A 20,596-nucleotide genomic window follows, 5' to 3' on the forward strand; every position below is an offset into this window, starting at 1 on the left:
CATTTTAGAGACCAAAGAACTAATCCATTAATCCAGAAAATAATCTACAGATTAATCAACAATGAAAATAATCGTTAGTTGCAGCCCTGTGTGACAATAATCTACAGTCAGAACAGCCTGTCATGGAAGACCCAGAGTTATAATCAAACTCCCAATTAGTGTCAGAAAATCTGACATTTACAATTTGGACCCTCGAACTTGCAGCTACTCAAATACTGTCCTGCCATCTTCATACAGTGAAAGACCCACGTGAACCAAATCCAACAGTTCATACTACATTTATGTGGCCTTGGATCAGATGAAAGTCATGGTCAGATATTACTTCTTTAATCATAGACTGTAAAAATAATGAGCATAGCTTCCGGGTCTGAAAAGTCAAGCCAATGCTGAAGCTCCTTAAAGCTGCATTTTCACTTCATTTATTACCTCAGTAAACATTTTCCGTAAGAGTTTATGGTCTCAATCGCTAGTTTCAAGTCTTCTTTAATACAGCATGATGTTCATTTTGTAGATGATGCTGCCGTTTATTTTAAAATAGACGATAAAGCAGGGGATGCTTTAGGACCTGTCAATCAGGACAGAGGCTCAGCAATGCTAACCATGCTAACACTGTGGACATTAAAATAGACCTGAACTTGTTTTGGGGTGTTTTCCGTGTTTTCATCTTAAACTTTGACCCTCTCACTGTGTGTTTTCACTTCAACAAAGTTCATTGTAACATTTAACAAAAATCTTTGTTCAGCGTTCTGCCAACCGACTTAGCTAGCTACCGATTAGCTGGTGACTTAAAGCAACACCAAAGCACACTTTTCCTCTTCGGTCCCCCTACAGGTTGGAAAGGGAATTGTCCATTACCGCTATCTCATTCGAACTACAGATCCGCTACCTGATCTGGCAAACTTGCATAGTGAGGTTATAGGCAATAGAGGGCCGCAAAGCGAATGCAGAAGTGCCGTTCACCCTGTTACGAGTTGATGAACCACTGAAACGATTTTGGAAACATTATTTTAACGTACAAAATAATCTTTGGTGTTGCTTTAAGGGTAGGTTTGCTAATTTTCTGTTCTGCCTTACATGCAGATGAATGGCGGCAGTACCCGGAGGTCTGCGTTTACCCTCTGGTAAATCTCCGTTGGATGACTCGCTTCAGAAGGTTTGACAATCAGCAACTTTCCCTCTATAGCATTTAGCTTAGCACAGCACCATTGCAACCATAAACAACACCGGTTTGGCCGCGTCATCCCTCCCAAGCTCCCCCCAATCGTAACATCCGGTTGCAAAAAAACAATATATGCCTTTATCGCTAAACTCAAAGCATCAAACCGGCAGTCCACAAACCATTGGGTGACATCACGGATGCAACGTGCATTATTTTTACTGTCTATGGTTTTAATGTGATGTTTAAATCTCCAGTGTGAGCGTTCATTTCCTCACAGCTGACACAGCTCCTTCCTCCTCAGTATGGACGTGTAGGACGGATGCTCCACGTAGCTGTAGTTGATCACACCTCCGTCATCCTCGTGGTCTATATCGTCCTCCTCCATGCCATCAGTATCATCATCGTCCAGACACCTGCTGTCCCCGTCTGACCCCTCCTCTTCCTCTTCCTCCTCCTCTTCCTCCTCCGGCTCGTTCTCGCAGCTCATCCTCATCTTCCTGCGGTGGTTGTTTCTCACCGACGCCTCCAGGGCTTTCTGTCTCCGGTAAAAGTGGGAGAACTTGTTGAAGATGATGGTGATGGGCAGCGCCACCACCAGGGTGCCGCCCAGGATGCATCCGCTGGCCGCCAGCTTTCCGGCCACCGTAACGGGCACCACGTCGCCGTAGCCCACCGTCGTCATGCTAACCGTCCCCCACCACCAGCAGGCCGGGATGGTGTCCAGACCCACATCCTGAGCACAGGGACAGACGGAGGGGCTTTATAGTTATGTAGGATTACCATAGGTTTCATTTACAGTGGGGAAAGGGGGGTTACACCCCCTGCAATAATCAAAACTGGCCAGTGCAACCCACCCTAAAAAACTATTATATTTCCTTTACACGAATAAAGACATTTGCACCATAACTTGATGCAGAAAAGTCAAAAAATGTTGCAGAAAAATTCACCAGAATGCAGAAAATGAAGTGTTTCAAGACGTTCAAAATGTCATTGTTGCTCAGAAGTGGAGATCTCAACGCCCCTAATGTTGAACCCAAAGTTACGCCCTTGAGGGTTACATATTTCAAACCAAGGTTTTTATGCTTCAAATTAAGATTATACAACACGTAGATTCGACCAGGCAATCTGATTGGTCAACTGGACATTTGGAACTCAAATCAGCATGACAGCAAACCAGGCTCAGCACCAGACCCAAACCGTTTTCAGCAGTGGTCCAGAATGAAAATCTGCATCCTGCGTCTGCATGATTCCTTGTGGCCTTGCTCATCACCAACAATATTTCTCCGCCATTTCCATGTCCACATAACAGAGTTGAATCAAAAACTGGTTACTGGTTATATCTATAAACTTTTTTATTATTTGGTAAGATTTTGAATGGTAAGACTCAGCGGTAAGACGCAGCGGCCGCGAGTTCGGCTCTGACCTGCTTTGCTGCTAGTCATTCCCCCTCTCTCCCCTTTCAAGTCTAAAATCTTCTATACAAATAAAGGCCTAAAATGCCCCAAAAAATTATCTTTAAAAAAAAAGATTTGGTATTCAGGATTTTAACTTGTAATGGAATATTTCTGCACTGTGGTATTACTACTACTTCTGCTTAACCCTCGTATTGTCTTCCCGTCGACCATGCAACTTTTAGATTTTCTAGGTCAAAATTTAAACTTTTATTTTTTTCAGCGTTTTACACTTTTGTCACTTTTATTCAAGTTTTTCTTGTCACTTTTTTCGATGCTTTAGTTGATTTTTTTCTGTGCCTTTAGACATTTTTGGGGGGGTTTTCTCCACGTTTTTGAAGCTTTTTCCGCCATTTTTTGCTCCTGATATTTTTAACCCTTGTGATGTCTTCTCGTCGACGTTTTATGATTTTTTTTTTTTGATGCTATAAAATTAAATAAAACACCCAAATTCAAAGAAAGAAATGAACTGATGATTTATGTTACTTGTGAAGAGTTATGGTTGTACGGAACCAGACATGCTATTTTCTTTTTTATTTGGTTGAAAGAAAACCCAAATTTGTGATATAGAAACTTTTTGAAAATGGGTCAAATTTGACCCGAGGACAATAGGAGGTGCCCTGCCACACGTATTTCATTACTTTGTGGTAATGTCTGAAGTTCTACCATGGACTCTGTAACATTTTTTGTGTAAAAAATGCCTTGGTTACCTTGTTTCGAGCCATTCTAGCATGGTATAGAAAGCCTGCAGGAAGACTCAGCTCGATTTCTGGTTCTCATTAATATTCAACAAGCTAAGCTGTTTGAATCTGATTGGCTAACAGCTAGCCAATGAGAGCCTGGCTGTCAGAATCCTTTACCCAGCGCAAGTGGGCGAGCTAATGAATAGTAATCAGCTCAGGCAACATGATGTCAGACTGACCAGCTTTTGTAATTGGCCTGATTTCTCCGCTTATTTCTTTTCAGTGGCTAGAGCTGACAAGAGGAGGTAGCAGTTCATTTTCACATTCACCACATAACACAAACACCATATGGACCTAACATATTTCAAAAAATGCAAGTAAAAACGGTTTTGTATGGCAGGGCACCTTTAAAGTTCTGAGTTATTCCACCCCTGTATGTACTATTCATGAGCCACACCAAAAACAAAAATGTAGTGCACTGTGACATTAAAGTTTTTCTGGATCTAAATCCTCTACTAATATCGGATCAAGTTTCCTGCAGCAGCACCGACATCAGTTACCCTAAATAAGTAAATCAGTTTTTGTGTTTTTTAGAAAGTAAAACAAAACCTCACTGGCTAAAGTAAGAATTAAAGAATCAAACCTGATTATAATATAATGTTTATGCTAAAGTACAGGGTAAGAGTGAAACGTTACCTCTTCGTATTCAGCAGTGTAAGCGATACCCGAGAAGACGGACACTCCGACTCCCAGGTACAGCAGCAGGATGCCGACCTCGCGGTAACTGTGCTGCAGAAACAAGACGGAGGAAAACTGGAATGAGCCTGCTGTAAAAGGTTGTAGGCTGTGAAGTTCTCTGTCTGTAGAAGCCTATGGAAACTAGGGCTGCACAGTTGATCGGATTTGAATCGCAATTTCGATTTCAGGGACACTGTAAAACCAAGCGAAGGAGTTCAAATACCTTGGGGTCTTGTTCGCGAGTGAGGGGACAATGGAGCGGGAGATTGGTCGGAGAATTGGCGCAGCGGGTGCGGTATTACACTCAATTTATCGCACCGTTGTGACGAAAAGAGAGCTCAGCCAGAAAGCAAAGCTCTCGATCTACCAGTCAGTTTTCGTTCCTACCCTCACCTATGGTCATGAAGGCTGGGTCATTACCAAAAGAACGAGATCCAGGATAAAAGCGGCCGAAAGGGGTTTCCTCAGGAGATTGGTTGGCGTCTCCCTTAGAGATAGGGTGAGAAGCTCAGTCATCCGTGACGAGCTCGGAGTAGAGCCGCTGCTCCTTTACGTTGAAAGGGGCCAGTTGAGGTGGTTCGGGCATCTGGTAAGGATGCCCCCTGGGCGCCTCCCTAGGGAGGTGTTCCAGGCACGTCCAGCTGGGAGGAGGCCTCGGGGAAGACCCAGGACTAGGTGGAGGGATTATATCTCCAACCTGGCCTGGGAACGCCTCGGGATCCCCCAGTCAGAGCTGGTTAATGTGGCTCGGGAAAGGGAAGTTTGGGGTCCCCTGCTGGAGCTGCTCCCCCCGCAACCCGACCCCGGCTAAGTGGACAAAGATGGATGGATGGATGTAAAACCTTTCACCGTAAATTTACAGTAATATAGTGGCAGCAGCTTCGCCAGTAAACTACTGTTTATTTACAGTAAGCATACTGTTTATAAAGTTTAAGGTATTTTACTTTAAATAGACAGAGACGTTTCTTACAGTATTATTTGATTTGATTTACAGTAATATACTAGCTGCAGTGTAATTTCCGCCGTTTTCTTTATTTTCCCAAGATACATTGGTATTAACAATCAATACCTGTAGGGCCCTATTTTAACGATCTGAAACGCAAGTATGAAACGCAAAATGCAAGTAGCTTTGTGGGCGGATCTCGGGCGCTGTTGCTATTATACCGGCGGGATAAATGACTCTTGCGCCCAAGGCAAATTTTAAATGTGTTGGTCTGAAGTAGCTAGGTGTGGTTTGGGCGTAACGTGAAAATAAAATAAAATCAGAGCGTCATCTCACATTCCCTTTAAGAGCAGGCACGCTTGTTCCGTGGCGGATTGCTATTATGACGGCGGATTTGCCTGGCGCACGCCAGCAGGAGCTGTCCGGGATGCGGCAAAGTAATAAATGCCCGTCTTGGCTGGGTGTTTTTTCGCTTCGGCCCCTCGGGCGCATCTCCTCAAGTCTGGAGAAGATTGCTGCAGCCATGGAGCGTGGGCCTCCTGTTGTGCCCCTTCCTCCTCCCCCCACTCCATCTCCGTCCACCCACTCCACCAGGAGCGCATCACGCATTACTCCCGGACCAGATTCCGCCGGGGCGTCCAATCCCGCTGTAGTTCAACATCACGTCTCCTTAAGTCCTCTAATATTTCCTCATTTATGTCATCAACACATCCATGATTCATGGAAATGTGTAAAACACAACAAGCCACAAAGAATGCTGCGACTTTTTGAGGACTGTACTGTAAAGTGCCTCCTGACCTATCCGAACACCTGAACCGCATTTTCAGTAATATTTTTCCATGTAATTATGTATGGTTTGCAAAAATGGGATCTGCTGCATCCGTTTAGATGAGAGAAGTGTATGCGCGTTGTGCACACGCTACATTATGGCCAAGCATGCGCCCCTAAAATAGCATCTGAATAACGCACTACTGACTTTAGACTAGCGCCACTGACTTTAGACCAGGTTTTTCCTGGTCAGTGGCGGAATTGTTTTCTGAAACTGCAAAATAGCACCAGGTAACGTTTGCGCCGGAACACGCCTCCTCTTTTCGCAGATCTGAGGAGCAGTTATCCATAGTCCTCATAAATCCACCGGAGGTTAGAACGCCAACACAAAGAAAGAGGAAAGGGACGGACATCCAGCAGAAAATATGCTGAAAATAGGCAGGTATTTCCGGCGGCAACAGAGCAATCCAGGAAGTGGAACGCCATTGATATACTGTAGACTACATATCTTAACCTCTTTGCAAGCATTAACTTTTGATGAAAATCTGTCGGGACTAAATCAGCTGAGTCAAACATGTTGTAATATCATTATTCTGTACGATCACTTTCACCAGCAGAGACGATGTATCTGATGCTCAGTCAGTTACCGCAGTCCACTACAGCGCCGCTCCCCCTGGGCTTCATAACATCGGCCTCACTGGACATGAGATGTAGAGTATCTGAGAGTACCACAACTCATGTTACAGTCTCATCTATCATAACAGAGTTCTTTCCACCAGGAGGATGAGGGGAGCATTATCTGCGTATAAAACATTGTTATGTATGAGCTGTAATGTAAATAGATGAGTCATTTGTTTTACTTTTATAAACGCATTATTTTTGCATTTAAATCGAAGCAGCAAACCTTAAGCACAAGAAGATTTAAATCTAAAGGGGTTGAAATCCCAGTTAATGCAGCTTAAAGATAAAACCATAATTTAAAAACACAATGGATGCATTTTGAAAGCAAAAGTTTTCACTGCTTTAGTTTGGAGAAAATGTTTTTTTCATGTTGGTCTCAAATTTCCTAAAGTGTGTCCTTTAAAGGGTAACTACCGTTTCTTTCAACTTGAACCCTATTTTTCTATGTTTTTGTGTCTACGTGACTGATGGAAGCAACAATCTTTGACATTGGTCCAGTATTATGCGAGTTCGCTGTAAACTGTGTGTTTATTTCAACCAGAACTAGAGTTGTGATGGTTGGAAAAGTGGAAAGACGACCCAAGAAGGCTTTTCGACTTTAAATGAAGTGTATTTTACGATGCTAAAATGACTGTTTATTTACATGGAGTCTGGTGGGTTTAGCGAACACAATTTCATGGATGTATTTATGTTTAAAAAAAGGATCTTACTCTTTAACAGAAAGGTCGACCTCCTTAGAAATCCTTTCCATAATTTTGTCAGACAAAAATATCAATCTGATAGCAAAACGAGCACTTTTTTGAAGGTAAATACAAGCTGGACAATTGTCCTATTAACTTACATTGTAACTTGATTTCGCATAATACTGGACTAATTTCAAAGATTGTTGTTTCCATCAGTCACTTAGACACTAAAACATAGGAAAATAGGGTCCAGTTTGAAAAGAAACGGTAGTTACAGTACCCTTTAATCCCAATCCCCCTTCCTCTAAAAAATCAAACCACATCTTTGAACCAAAGGCAGAAGAATGGTTTTCAGCTCAGACCTTCAACTGTATACAATCCATCAACCTTTATCTAATGCGTCTGCAGAAAGGTCAACAGACCAGCACTTAATAGCATTGTTTTTCTTTTTTCCCGAGAGGTTTCGACGGTTGGTTTAATGTCACTGTGAGCCTGCCCCGCGTCAGAAAGTCAAATGTTGCATATTTCTGTCTCTGAGCAGCGAGCGAGTCCCGACTCACCCGAAGTGTCGCTCCCAGTGACCGAAGTCCTGTCGAGTGTCGGGCCAACTTCAAAACCCTGAAGATCCTCATTAACCTGAACACCTGAGAGAGAGAAAGACATGTTAGGGTGGAGAAAGACTTAATGTATTTGGTTTCATTTGTCTCATAATAAAAGGTGGTAATTATGGGATAACGGCACATTGAATTTCCTCTAAATTTCCCAACTTACACTTCCGGTATTTACGAGTAGTCAAGTGCTTGTGTAACTTGTATTTCTGGTAACTTCCAGAGTGTCCAAATGCCCGTTAATTGGATAGTTGGGATCTTTCTTTCTCTTTTATCCATAGTCCTGCTGCTCGATCACTCGGAAAAAGCTGAGAACACTATGTCTGCTTTCTCAATAGTGTGAGTAATTAATATCCTCCTGTCTTTCTGCTGCAGAGCTAAAAATCTACCTAAAATACATTTTTCTTAATGAGTAAACTAGTTTAGTATTGAAGCGATCTGACACAGTTTCTGGACTGTTCACAGTGCTTTTCCTGGCCGATCGCCCCCATAAAAGTAATCTGCATGTGAATTTTTACACATGTACTGTACATGGACATTTACATGTCTAATGAGTATATAAAAGCAACCCGGTCTCACGGCAGTTCGTGTAAATGTACACGTTATTCTTAATCTATTGATACGTGTTCACAGAGACGTTTTTCTTGTTTTTTACGTGTAACTGTCACGTTATTTTTTACGTGTAACTGTCATGTTATTTTTTACGTGTAAATGTCACATTATTTTCTCAGGGAAAGGACGCCGGGAAGCGGCCGACAAGGTTGCTCCATAAGCTGGGAGGTGGCCGCGAGGCGGCCCGCTGGGGACCCGCTGGGGACCCGCCGGGAGGCGGCCGAAAAGGACGCTCCATAAGCCGGAGGCGCCAGAGGCGGCCGCGGGCGATCCGTGGGGGACGCCCACAATAACGGGATGGCGGAGGTTGGGTTTAGGAAAAAACTTACGGGGAAAGGGCGCCATAAACGCCGGAGAAAGCGGCCTAAACGCCGGAGAAAGGGCGCCTTTAAACGCCGGGAAAGGGCTTCATAAACGCCGGGGAAAAGGGGCCTTAAACGCCGGAGAAAGGGCCGCCTTTAAACGCCGGGCGCCTTAAACGCTTTAAACGCCGGAAAACGCGCTACAGTAACACGCGGGACAAAACGCCACACGCAGGGACGCCATCCCCCGGAAACAAAGCCGCCGAACGGGATGCGATCCTCCGCCGCCCGGGGTGAAAGTCCTGTGTTGTTTGACCCATCCACCACCCCGACCAACCTCCCTACGCGGATTTTCGGCTTTTATATTATTTCCTTACAATTTCGTGCTGTGGCCACGAAATATGCTTCCCATTGAAATACATTAGTTCACATTTTCGTGTTGTCCACCACGTAAAAAACGACAAAAACGTCTCCGTGAACACGTATCAATAGATTCAAATAACGTCACATTTACACGAACTTCCATGAGACCGGGCTGATAAAAGTGACTTTAATTAGAGAAAGCAGTAAAAACGCTTGGGCGGTATAACTTTACATTCAAAGTGGAAATAAAGGAGCTTTTACTGCATCATTTGGAGTTGTTGAAGCATGCCATCTCATTGTGAAGAACAGAAGTACAGTCCTGGATGTGTTGACAGCATTGATGTTAATTTGGGTGAAATGTTAATACTGTTAAAGCTTTAGTGCGTAACTTTTTGATATTAATGAACGTCCGTTGCATTCAAGCATGAGTTGCTACAAAGCTAATTAAGACTATCAGCTCCACACAACTCTCTGTGTTTATCAGTATGGCTATGTTCAGAAGATTGTGGCGTCTGGTGACTTTCCTGCGCAGAAACTCAGGTGAAGATAATGACCTCTTCTGAAGAGTCCATCATGGTTTTTTTAATCCTCCGTGTCCTCCTTGGCTACTAGCAACTGCGTGCAGGAGGGGTGGGGGGGGTGCGCGGTCAGTTTTGTTGTCATTACTTAGAATTCCTCATGGGGGAGACAGAAACTACGCACTATAGCTTTAATACCCCGCCCAGTGAGTTTTTTCAGCGGGGGAGATAGTGGTGTCCGAGTATGGCTAAGGGTAGGGTATGGCTTTACCATGTGTTAGCTTCCTTTTGCCGGCTCTTGTAAAGACAAACCTAAAGTCAATGGTCAACTTCTTACCTTTCCTTTAGAAAGGTAAGAAGTTAGCCTACTATTTAATTTTAAACCAATTAAATTAACTAAAAACCTTACAGTATCATTTATAGATGTATCTAAACAGATATTATGATAGAACATTAGCCAAGAAGTGTCCAAACATGGACACAGTTCCATTATATCTGTGACAAAAGTTCTGTAGCCTAGAAATGTATCTTTAAGGTAAATAATTTGGTATTTCTTCATTTAAAGGTTATATACGTACATTTAATTTACATGCAATAAGAAATAAAGAATTGTAAACCTGTATGAGTCGTCCCAAATTTCCCAGTTCAGACTCTGATCCCAAAGTCAAGTCAAAGAGCAGCGTGATGTAGATGGGAGCCACAGACACCATGTCGATAATGTTCAGAGGGTGATGAAAGAACTTTCTCTTGTTCGGGGAGAGCAGCAGCCGCGACACCACCTCAAACAGAGGAACAGAGAAACAATACTCAGCATTTGTTTTTTCTATTTTTCATTGAAATCTTTGTTCCCTTCCCCAGAATCGCCAGTACATACCATACTTTGTTTTTATCTCCTCACCTCGAAGTTGAACCAGCAGATGCAGAACACCTCCAGAGCCTGCATGGTCGGGTCCTCGATCAACTTCCCTTCATCGTTAAATGTCTGAGAGAAAAGAAGAGAAAGAACTGTTCCTACATCTGCCTGTACTGTTAATGGTTTTTACCTCCAGGTTTTAAACTGAATAATTACAGCAGGCGTTCTGCATTATTATAATGTTTTTGTGTAAATAGTTGTTTATGACTTTGGAAAGTTTTGGAGGCAATCAGGGAGGAAAAACAAGGCTTTTCAAAGTCTGACACTACTACCCCACATTATCCCTACTCATTTTAGCAAATTGTCTCTATTTAAAGTATGCCGAATTAGCTATTAGTAGATCCTGTTTGCAGTGTACCCATGGATGTGCAGACAACTATCACTGCTTTATTTTGATACTGAAGAAAACTTGAAAAACGTGATGATTCTCAGGCAAGTTCTGCAGTTAAAAGGATTGTCTTTTTTCTATGACTTCTAAGCAGATTTATAGACGTTGGACATCGATGGACATCAGAGATAATGGATCCATTGAAAGAATAAGTCGCATAGAGTTTAGAAATGCGTGCATCATGTCTGTGTGTTCGGATTTAACTGAGTTATGACTGTGAGAAGCAGTACGACTTTTGACAATCAACTCTCAAAGAAATTATAATAATGTGCAAATAAGTTCCAGACTACTGTATAATCGTCTCATAAAATCTGAGTTTGGCCAATTGTCAGGGGACCAAGCAGTAAAACAATGAGGAAAACAGGGGTTTGTTGAAAAAGTGGGTTTTTATTTACTCAAAAAATTCACAAAACAATATAAACCAAGAACTTAATATCTAGGCCTCTAAAATAGGTCAACTCAATATAACTTAAACCAAAAATAGATGTGAACTCAACAAAACAGACCTGCTGAATGAGACAAAAGGGAACATATATACTAACTTGGCCAAACCAAATAACACACAGGGGAAAACCAAAATCGACATAATTGCAAGTATGAAGTTTGGCTTCATGTTCTTTTCAGGTCTCTGTACCAACCTGATACTCAGGGATGCTGTTGATACACATGATGGCGATGGATGTGAGCACCACCCCGATGGAGACCAGACTGAAGAGCTTGCTGGGGATGGAGTATCCCGGGTTCTCCAGCGTCAGCCATAGACACTTCCTGATGTTCCCATAACGCACCTTCTGGAAATGCAGCATTTCTCTGTGAGGATGGAGAAAGACAGTCCTGTTTACATGCACCGCAGTAACCGGGGGTTCTGCCAGTTCTTCCCATAGCTATACATGAGCGGGTAATAATGACAGGAGTAACTCCCCGTCCAGGACAGTAGGTGGCGCTCACCAACGTACAGATGGTCGGAATAAGGCTTTTTCTTCCAGTAGACCTTTGTCAAAATCTCAACAACTTGGAAAGCGGGAAGAACGTGGACAACTTTTCAGTGCTGTACATTTCAAACTCGCAGAATCGAAGTCCTCAGTGGGTTTAAAGGTTTAAAGTTTGCGTTGTTGCTGTTGTTCTTCACGACTTTGCTTCCAACTGCTCTCTTCTATTTCTGGGTCGAAAACTAGTGCAGCGGATTTTAGAGGGGCAATTACAAGTAGACCCAAACAGAATCAGCAGATTTTTTTGTTTTGTTTTCAGCAGTGATCCAGAATGAATGTCTAAGGAATTTTAGCAGGCTGTTTTTCAGCTTGGGGAGGGGATGTGTTATATTCTGAGTTTTTTTTTATTTTAATTTGTTTAAAATCTGCCGAAAATCGGCGGAATATTCTACGAAATTCAGCGTCCGCAGATTCTGTGTGACCCTGGCTTTAATCTTAAGGAGCATGTGCAGATCTTTGCTATAACCCTAATATAATCAGGGTTTTAAACTGCAAGTAAACAGATGGATGTAAGTCGGGCAGCATGATAAATCCAGACTTCAAATGGCTCCAGAGTCTTTTACCCGTTACTTTTACCTGTTTAAGTCAGATATCTCGTCCACAGATGTGTCGACGCTGCTGACGTCGCTCTCGTCGTCCCAGCTGTGATGCCGGCTGTTCTCCAGCTTGCGGTCGTGGTAACGGTAACTGCAGCAACTGTCCAGGAAGAACTCATTGATGCCCCAGTACTCGATCTCCTGACTTTGTGGGAAACATGAGTCAAATCAGGTCGGCTTGAATACACGTTTCCGTCTAACGTGGCTTTAAATTATCAGTTAATTTACCTGCTTATGCAATTGATAAAGTAAAAGTGTGTCTGTGAGACAGTAAGATGTTAAACATAAGACAGACCTGAAAGAGAAGACACACAGCTCCTCCATGATGTGAAGTTTGCCCGTCTGGTAAAAGTGGAGGACGTAAGGAAACAGGCCGGGATTCCTATCAAAATAAAACTCCTTCTGCTGCACGTCATAGTCGTCACACACCTGCAGAACGGAGAAAGAGTGGAGACGAGGACAAAGGAAAGGTGGAAATTATGAGTAAAAAAAAAACATTTTTAAAAAGGAGAATGATTAAAGGTGCAGTAGGTAAGACTTATAAAACTAATTTTCTGTCATATTTGCTGAAACTGACCCTATGTTCGAGTAGAACTACATGAAGCAGGTAATAATAAAAAAAAACTCTGGCTCCTCTGGCACCACAGCGCCCTGTTCAGATGCACCAATCAGGGCCGAGTGTCTAACTGCGTGTCAATCACTGCTCATGCACACGCATTCATTCTCCCCTTGTGGGGGGAGGGGCTTAGGAGACCGTTTCAGGCTTTAGCAGAAAGGGGGGAGGGACTGAGAAGTTGTCGATGTTCTTTTTGGCTAAGTCCTTGATCTTCGCAATCCTACCTACGGCACCTTTAAGGGACAAATGATTAAATAGCCATGAGAGAGAAGGAAGTGACATTTTATAGTTTCTGATGACAAATAACTGTACCAACCCACCTGCAGTATATCCTCCTCTGAATCACACGCCAGCAGTTTCCCCAATCTGGTGTCTGGGAATTTCTTCAGCGTACTGGAACAGAGACTCCTCTTCAGACCCCCGACGTTCACGTGGACAAGAGCCTCGTCAGAGTCCTGTCGGACCCAGCTGGGCAGACTCTCCTTCACCATGGTTACCTGGTCCAGACACAACGAAGGCGAGTATGGAAATGGAGAAACACTAAAACCAACAGTGAATGTAACTTATAACAAACACTGTACAATACAGTTCAAACGTTTGTAATCACCTACCACAAAGATGTATTGGGTCCATTATAATGTATGTCTCATCTGAGCGGACTTCTCTATATGTTTGAATGGTCGTTGATGCTTTTATGTTGTAGAAAGTCAGAGATAATGTATCCACGGAAAGCATTAGTCACACAGAGGCTAACAATAAGTGTATCATGTCTGTGTGTTCAGATTGAACAGAGTTATGATGCAAGAAGCAGTTGTAGGATGTAGAAAGTCTTCTTTACGTATAGATTTTACTCAGTGTTGTACATGGAGACCAAAACGGTGTACAATGGTTCAACCAGACTGACAACTCAAAGGGGAGAAAGAGACAAAAATCCCTCTGAGCTAATTAAAATAGCTCATGTTACTGTATTAACAGTTAAATTCAGTTAATATTCTAAGTGGCGTTTTCTTTTGCCCGGAGCAAAATGTTAGCCTCGTGAGACTGCCCTCGCAGGACTCGCAGATCAGTCTGGCATCTTGAGATAGAGAAAATTTGGAGCCGTTCGCCAAACGACCGACCAATCAGCGTTGGTTTTGAGGCGGGTTTAAGTGTGACGCAACGAGAAGCAACTGTTCAGTCTAAACAACATGGCAGCTTCCACGGATGAGATGAGCGTAGCTATCGCGCAAGTCTTATCCAAATTAGAAAGTATTCCTTCATTGAAAGAAGAGCAAAAAACGGCACTGGAGGCTTTTCTCTGAGGAAAAGATGTTTTTGCTCTTCTTCCGACAAGAGTTTGATCTGATTGGTTGATTTGGCCCGTCTATCACCAACATGGATAGATGGTTTATCCAATCAGCTAATCAGTATTTTCGCCCCTTCCCAAAAGTTCTTCAACGTAAAGTTCCCAGATGGCTATGCCGAGCAAAAGCGAAGTAATCCATCTGGCGGAGTCAGGTTAGCTAAATGTTCCACAAAAACAAGTTCCTTCCTGAGACTATTTAGCAGAGCCACCGTCGCTGCATCCGGAGCTTAGCACCGCCCAAGACGATTGTGATTGGTTTAAAGAAATGCAAACAACCCAGAGTGTTTTTTTCCCAACTCCTATCCTAGAATGTATCTGTGGTGTAGCCAGACCTTACTCCACAGCGCTGTGAAGACAGGTCTGGCAATGCGAGAATTAGACTAATTTGACATTGACTGTGGCCGGGTTAGCTCAGTTGGTAGAACAGACGCACATATGTAGAGGTTTACTCCTCGACGCAGCGGCCGGGGGTTCGACTCTGACCTGTGGCCCTTTGCTGCATGTCAGTCCCCTTCTCTCTCCCCCTTTCATGTCTTCATCTGTCCTGTGGCATTAAAGTCCTAAAATGCCCAAAAAAATTATCTTAAAAAAAGTCAATAATAATTTGACATTGAACTTTGTTTGGAGCAACTTTTTTTTTAAAGGAAAGTGTTTAGATGTGATTCAGATGTCCTCTCTTTCGCTCTTTATTATCTCTAGCTGAGTCAGCAATCACCACACAAAAAAAACATTCTGGCAAGGAAGAGCTTGAGTTTTATTTTCTGCTCCAAACGTTTGAGCCTCTCTTTCGCAATGTAGGCACTCTAATATAATCTACTCTGCTAAATGCACTTCCAAGCCAAGATGACCAGACACTACTTTGATGTCCCAGATATTTTTTTTTTAATGTTGACTACAACACAAAATAGGCATTGATTAAAAGCCAAAAGGCTTTTACTGTATTTTTTATATCTTTGCAGACTAAATTTAAGTCCATGTTTTGGTGTTTTCTGTGTAGCAAGCCATAATACAGATTTTAACAAGATTAAACTGCCATGATTAACTTCATATCAACATATATAACAAACTATGTGATCAAAATAAAATAAAAATTACAAATAGATGCAGCCAAAACAGAAACTACCTCCCACACATGCTCATCTACTACTCCTACAAACACCCACATGGCGCACAAACTTTCACTAAAAAATCCCTCAACAGATGAATAAATAATAACGTTTTCACTTTACAGCAAAACTGTGAAAAGTATTATGTGACGTTTTTAGTCGCTCTTCTGCCTCAAAGGTCTCAAGTGTTCCCACTGTTGCCTAAAATATTTTTTACAGTATGATGTTGATATCAGTGCCAGGAAACAATAATTCAGTTAGCCAAAAAGAAACAATACAATATTGCTTAGCAACAAGTAGAGTGTGAGGGAATGAAGATGATATCTGGATCATAATTTCTATTTTCTTGTATCTGATCAGAGTGATGTGTCCTGTTGTAAATAAAATCAGCAGCTGTTCCACCCAACAGGACTGAGAGAGGACGTGTGTCTCTATGTGGTTGTTTTGTGTCTCTATGTTGTTGTTTTGTGTCTCTATGTTGTTTGTTTTGTGTCTCCATGTTGTTTTGTGTCTCTATGTTGTTGTTTTGTGTCTCTATGTGGTTGTTTGTGTCTCTATGTGGTTGTTTGTGGTTGTTTGTGTCTCTATGTGGTTGTTTGTGTCTCTATGTGGTTGTTTTGTGTCTCTATGTTGTTGTTTTGTGTCTCTATGTTGTTTAGTGTCTCTATGTTGTTTTGTGTTTCTATGTTGTTGTTTTGTGTCTCTATGTGGTTGTTTGTGTCTCTATGTGGTTGTTTTGTGTCTATGTGGTTGTTTTGTGTCTATGTGGTTGTTTTGTGTCTCTATGTTGTTTGTTTTGTGTCTCTATGTGGTTGTTTGTGTCTCTATGTTGTTTGTTTTGTGTCTCTATGTGGTTGGTTGTGTCTCTATGTGGTTGTTTGTGTCTCTATGTGGTTGTTTTGTGTCTATTTTGTTTTTGTCTCTTTGTGGTTCACTTGTGTCTCTGTTGTTATTTTGTGTCTCTATGTGGTTGTTTTGTGTCTCTGTTGTTGTTTTGTGTCTCTATGTTGTTGTTTTGTGTCTCTATGTTGTTGTTTTGTGTCTCTATGTGGTTGTTTTGTGTCTCTATGTGGTTGTTTTGTGTCTATTTTGTTTTTGTCTCTTTGTGGTTCACTTGTGTCTCTGTTGTTATTTTGTGTTTCTATGTGGTTGTTTTGTGTCTCTGTTGTTGTTTTGTGTCTCTATGTTGTTGTTTTGTGTCTCTATGTGGTTGTTTTATGTCTATTTTGTTTTTGTCTCTTTGTGGTTCACTTGTGTCTCTATGTTGTTGTTTTGTGTCTCTATGTGGTTGTTTTGTGTCTATTTTTTTTTTGTCTCTTTGTGGTTCACTTGTGTCTCTGTTGTTGTTTTGTGTCTCTATGTTGTTGTTTTGTGTGTCTATGTGGTTGTTTTTTGTCTCTATGTGGTTGTTTTGTGTCTATTTTGTTTTTGTCTCGTTGTGGTTCACTTGTGTCTCTGTTGTTGTTTTGTGTCTCTATGTGGTTGTTTTGTGTCTCTGTTGTTGTTTTGTGTCTCTGTGGTTGTTTTGTGTCTCTGTTGTTGTTTTGTGTCTCTATGTAGTTGTTTTGTGTCTCTGTGTTGTTGTTTTGTGTCTCTATGTGGTTGTTTTGCATCTCTGTTGTTTAGTGTCTCTTTTAAGGCGATTAAGTGTGCAGCAAGTATAAACACATACAAGACACATAAATACATACAAGTTGTACACACAGTCCAACTGGAACACAACCATATCAGTACGAGGACAAATAAATACCAGTACAAGGTGCATGGATAGCTACATAGGGTAGGAAAAGTGCATATCAGCCTACAAGGTTGACACCGTATAATCAACAACGACCATCGTCAACAACAACATCCAGCATCCATTACATTACATCACCAATCCCTTTTATCAATGTTTCTGACCTCCTCAAAGCGTAGTCAACAAACTATACATTTTTAACCAACCTGTGATCATTGTGTGTCCATATGTGGTCATTTTGTTTCTCTTTTTGGTTGCTTTGTGTCTCTTTGTTTTTTATGTCTCTATAGTAATTAAGATGGTAGCTGGATCATAATTTCAGTTTTTTTTTTTTATTCTGATCAGAGTGATGCCTCCTGCTGTAAATGTAATATCAGCAGCTGTTCCACTCTAACAGGACTGAGGGATCTATCCATTTGGAGGCAGCGGTAAGTGCCTCGCTTCAGGTAAAGTGTAGCTATAATGTAATGTTAAAATGTTTCATAGTCTCTTATTGCAGAGTGTAGGAAATGGCCCGAGGAATCACAGACAGGTGATCACCTAATGCGGACTTAATGGTTTTTCAACCAGAGCAGTCCGACTTCATCTGTCTCTGAATCTTTCACTCTCTTCCTGCTGCTATTTAATCTCCTTTCTCTGTCTCTCTCTTGTCTCTGATTTATGGACATGTGAAGTGCAGTTAACTATGGCAGCTTAAATCTGTCTTCATGCAGGTGGGTGTGTATGTGGGAAGCATTTCAGCATTTATACTGTAACAAGTCCTCCAAACCATACGATGACATTCGTCATTTGTTCCTACTCTCTAATACGACCTTTAGTCCTCGTATCTAAACACTACCACATAGAGACAGAGGTTTAAACTTTGTCAGAAAATGTGTTTAATTAGCTCCACAATATAATCTGTATTAATGTTAAAGACCCAATATAACCAGAATTGTGAATAATACGTTACATTGTGAGTTTTATGACAGCAGAAATGTCAAATCAGGTTCTTTGTAAATTATTTCCTTTCTCATTTTATACAAGCTAGGGCTGCAAGTGACAATTGTTTTCATTGTCAATGAATCTGTCAATTAAATTCTCGATTAATGGATTAGTTGTTTGGTCTATAAAATGTCAAATGGTAAAATGAAATGTCGGATCAGTGTTTCCCAAAGCCCAAGATGACGTCCTCAAATGTCTTGTTTTGTCCACAACTCAAAGATATTCAGTTTACTGTCACAGAGGAGAGAAGAAGCTAGAAAATATCCACAATTAGGAAGCTGGAATCAGAGAATTTTGACTCATCTCTTCAGCTCTAGTACAAGCACCAAACTAAATACAGTAAATGGCTGGACAATGTGACTCTCTCTCTCTTTCTGTGAGTCTATAATTACACGTGGGGCCCATGCTGAGCTCTCGGGGGAGCTGCCATGCTGCACATGCAAAAATAAAGCCCATCTATAATTCAGCACTAGACAGCGCTGCGCCTTAAAATCACAGCGGTGAAAAAATTGCGCCTCATTTACAAACTCTCTCAAACAGATGAAGTGAAACAGTGTAAACAACATGAGACAAAACATGAAGCAACACATAGGGGTAAGATGTCGGGGAGGATACGTGCCCCCCAATATTCTGAATATGTATCTGTCTCTTTCTCTGTGAAATGAAGCTGCCTTCAAGTGCGGTCGAGATCGATCTGACGGAAATCAATAATTGTGTGTAGGCCTACTTGTGCTACATGGGGGGGGGGGTAAATAGCACAACAGCAGCGTGAAAAATAAAGATGTGATTTATTGGGATTTTGAAAGTAATGCCTCTTATGTAGATTTAAACTTTGGAGCTTATGGCTTTAACGGTCTCATGCTCTAACAGTAGGCTACTGTTAGTTATTTGTTCATCTAGCCATCTTAGATGGTAAAATGTAGGCTACATGGTTTCTAAAAATAAATAAAAACATCCCGAAACACGTGTGATGTTTTGAATACAGTTTAGAAGATTACAGGAGAATAATAATCAAAAATGACATTTTCCTTTACATAGGCCTAGAGACATTTTGCACCATAACGTGATGCAGAAAAGGCACACATTGTTCCATATAAAAATCACCAGAATGCAGGAAATGTGTTTGACATTAAAAACTTTCTGTGGGTGGACCCCCGCTTAATCCCCCCCGTTACAATTGTGTGTCGCCGCCACACCTTATATTATGATAAAGACAGAAACGTTGAATAAGAGGAGCAATTTCAACATTTAATGACTTCAAATAACACAGTTATAACTAAGACTTACCTTTGAGTTTGGTCACGTCACTCTTTCGTCAACGGATTCAGCATCCTCCTCAGATGTCACATTCACCCCATGTTGCGTTTCTAAGTTTTTATACTTTCACGCATGAAAAAAAGACCAAACATGTCACACACGGATCTTCTAAAGCCGAGAAAAGACAGCGAGCTTCTTCTGCTTAAAAAAAAAACTTCACAAACCACCTTCCTTCTGCCTGTGACATTAAACTGTTGAGAAGAGATAACTGAGTCCGCTGTGGTGCAGGTATCCTCCATCTGAACCGCTGTTTGTCGGTCTGTTTTCTCTCACAGGCTTCGGCTTTTTCCGTCACATCCCGGAACAAGATCGCCTCTCCGAACTAATGGTGCGTTCCATTTGAATTTACATCTACCAAGTCGGAAAATCTAACTGGAAGGTCCTCTATGGGATGAGATATGTCTCATTAGGTTTGTGGGAACAGATTGACAATCAGTGTGTAAATATGCAATCCGTAAATATTAAACACATTCTACAAATACAAAAAGTTTTGGAAACTCACAAAAAGAAATTTGCAAATATAAAACAGATCTGCAAATAGGCTACACAACCAAGTTTCACAAATAAAAAATAAAAAATCTGTAAATAGGTAAAATTACACAAATTTACAAATAAATTAAAAACATTGGTGAACATCTTCTTAGTCTCGCTTTGCCAGACCTTCCTCCACAGCGTTGCGGAGGAGGGTCTGGCAAGACCACACAGCATTCCTGGAACGTGCTCTGGTTAATTGGCATTTCTTTAAAACAATCACAATCGTTGCTAAGTGTAGGACAGAGCCACGGTGCCTCTGCAAAATAGCCTCAGGAAGGAACTTGTTTTGGTGGAACGTGTGTACGTTCAAAAGTAGTTTTAGTCATGCAACAGAAAACTCAGATTGGACAGATAGTCTAGCTAGCTGTCTGGATTTACCCTGCAGAGATTTGAGGAGCATGAATTTACAAACACAATAATTACAACACAAAGAAAGAGGAAGGTGACGGACATCGGGCCGAAATGAGGGACATCCGGCGAAATTTCCAACAGCACTTAAAGTGCTCATATGCTCATTTTCAGGTTCATAATTGTATTTAGAGGTTGTATCAGAATAGGTTT

At 41.6% G+C, this 20,596-nt stretch overlaps 1 protein-coding gene across 1 annotated transcript; it reads right to left on the reverse strand.

The window, feature by feature from the left end:
* Window positions 1-972: 972 nt before the first annotated feature.
* Window positions 973-19,744, reverse strand: si:dkey-43k4.5 (potassium voltage-gated channel subfamily S member 2). Its single transcript, XM_039798177.1, has 10 exons — window positions 19,472-19,744; window positions 13,332-13,508; window positions 12,691-12,824; window positions 12,376-12,540; window positions 11,449-11,620; window positions 10,408-10,491; window positions 10,127-10,288; window positions 7,667-7,750; window positions 3,990-4,082; window positions 973-1,892 (listed from the first exon to the last, which is right to left on the reverse strand). Exons 2-10 carry the CDS (start codon window positions 13,500-13,502, stop codon window positions 1,431-1,433), a joined length of 1,527 nt encoding a protein of 508 aa, XP_039654111.1. The 5' UTR covers window positions 13,503-13,508; window positions 19,472-19,744; the 3' UTR covers window positions 973-1,430.
* Window positions 19,745-20,596: the final 852 nt, after the last annotated feature.

Source organism: Perca fluviatilis, chromosome 4, assembly GCF_010015445.1.
Source record: "Perca fluviatilis chromosome 4, GENO_Pfluv_1.0, whole genome shotgun sequence".
NCBI classification, from domain to species: Eukaryota; Metazoa; Chordata; class Actinopteri; order Perciformes; family Percidae; genus Perca; species Perca fluviatilis.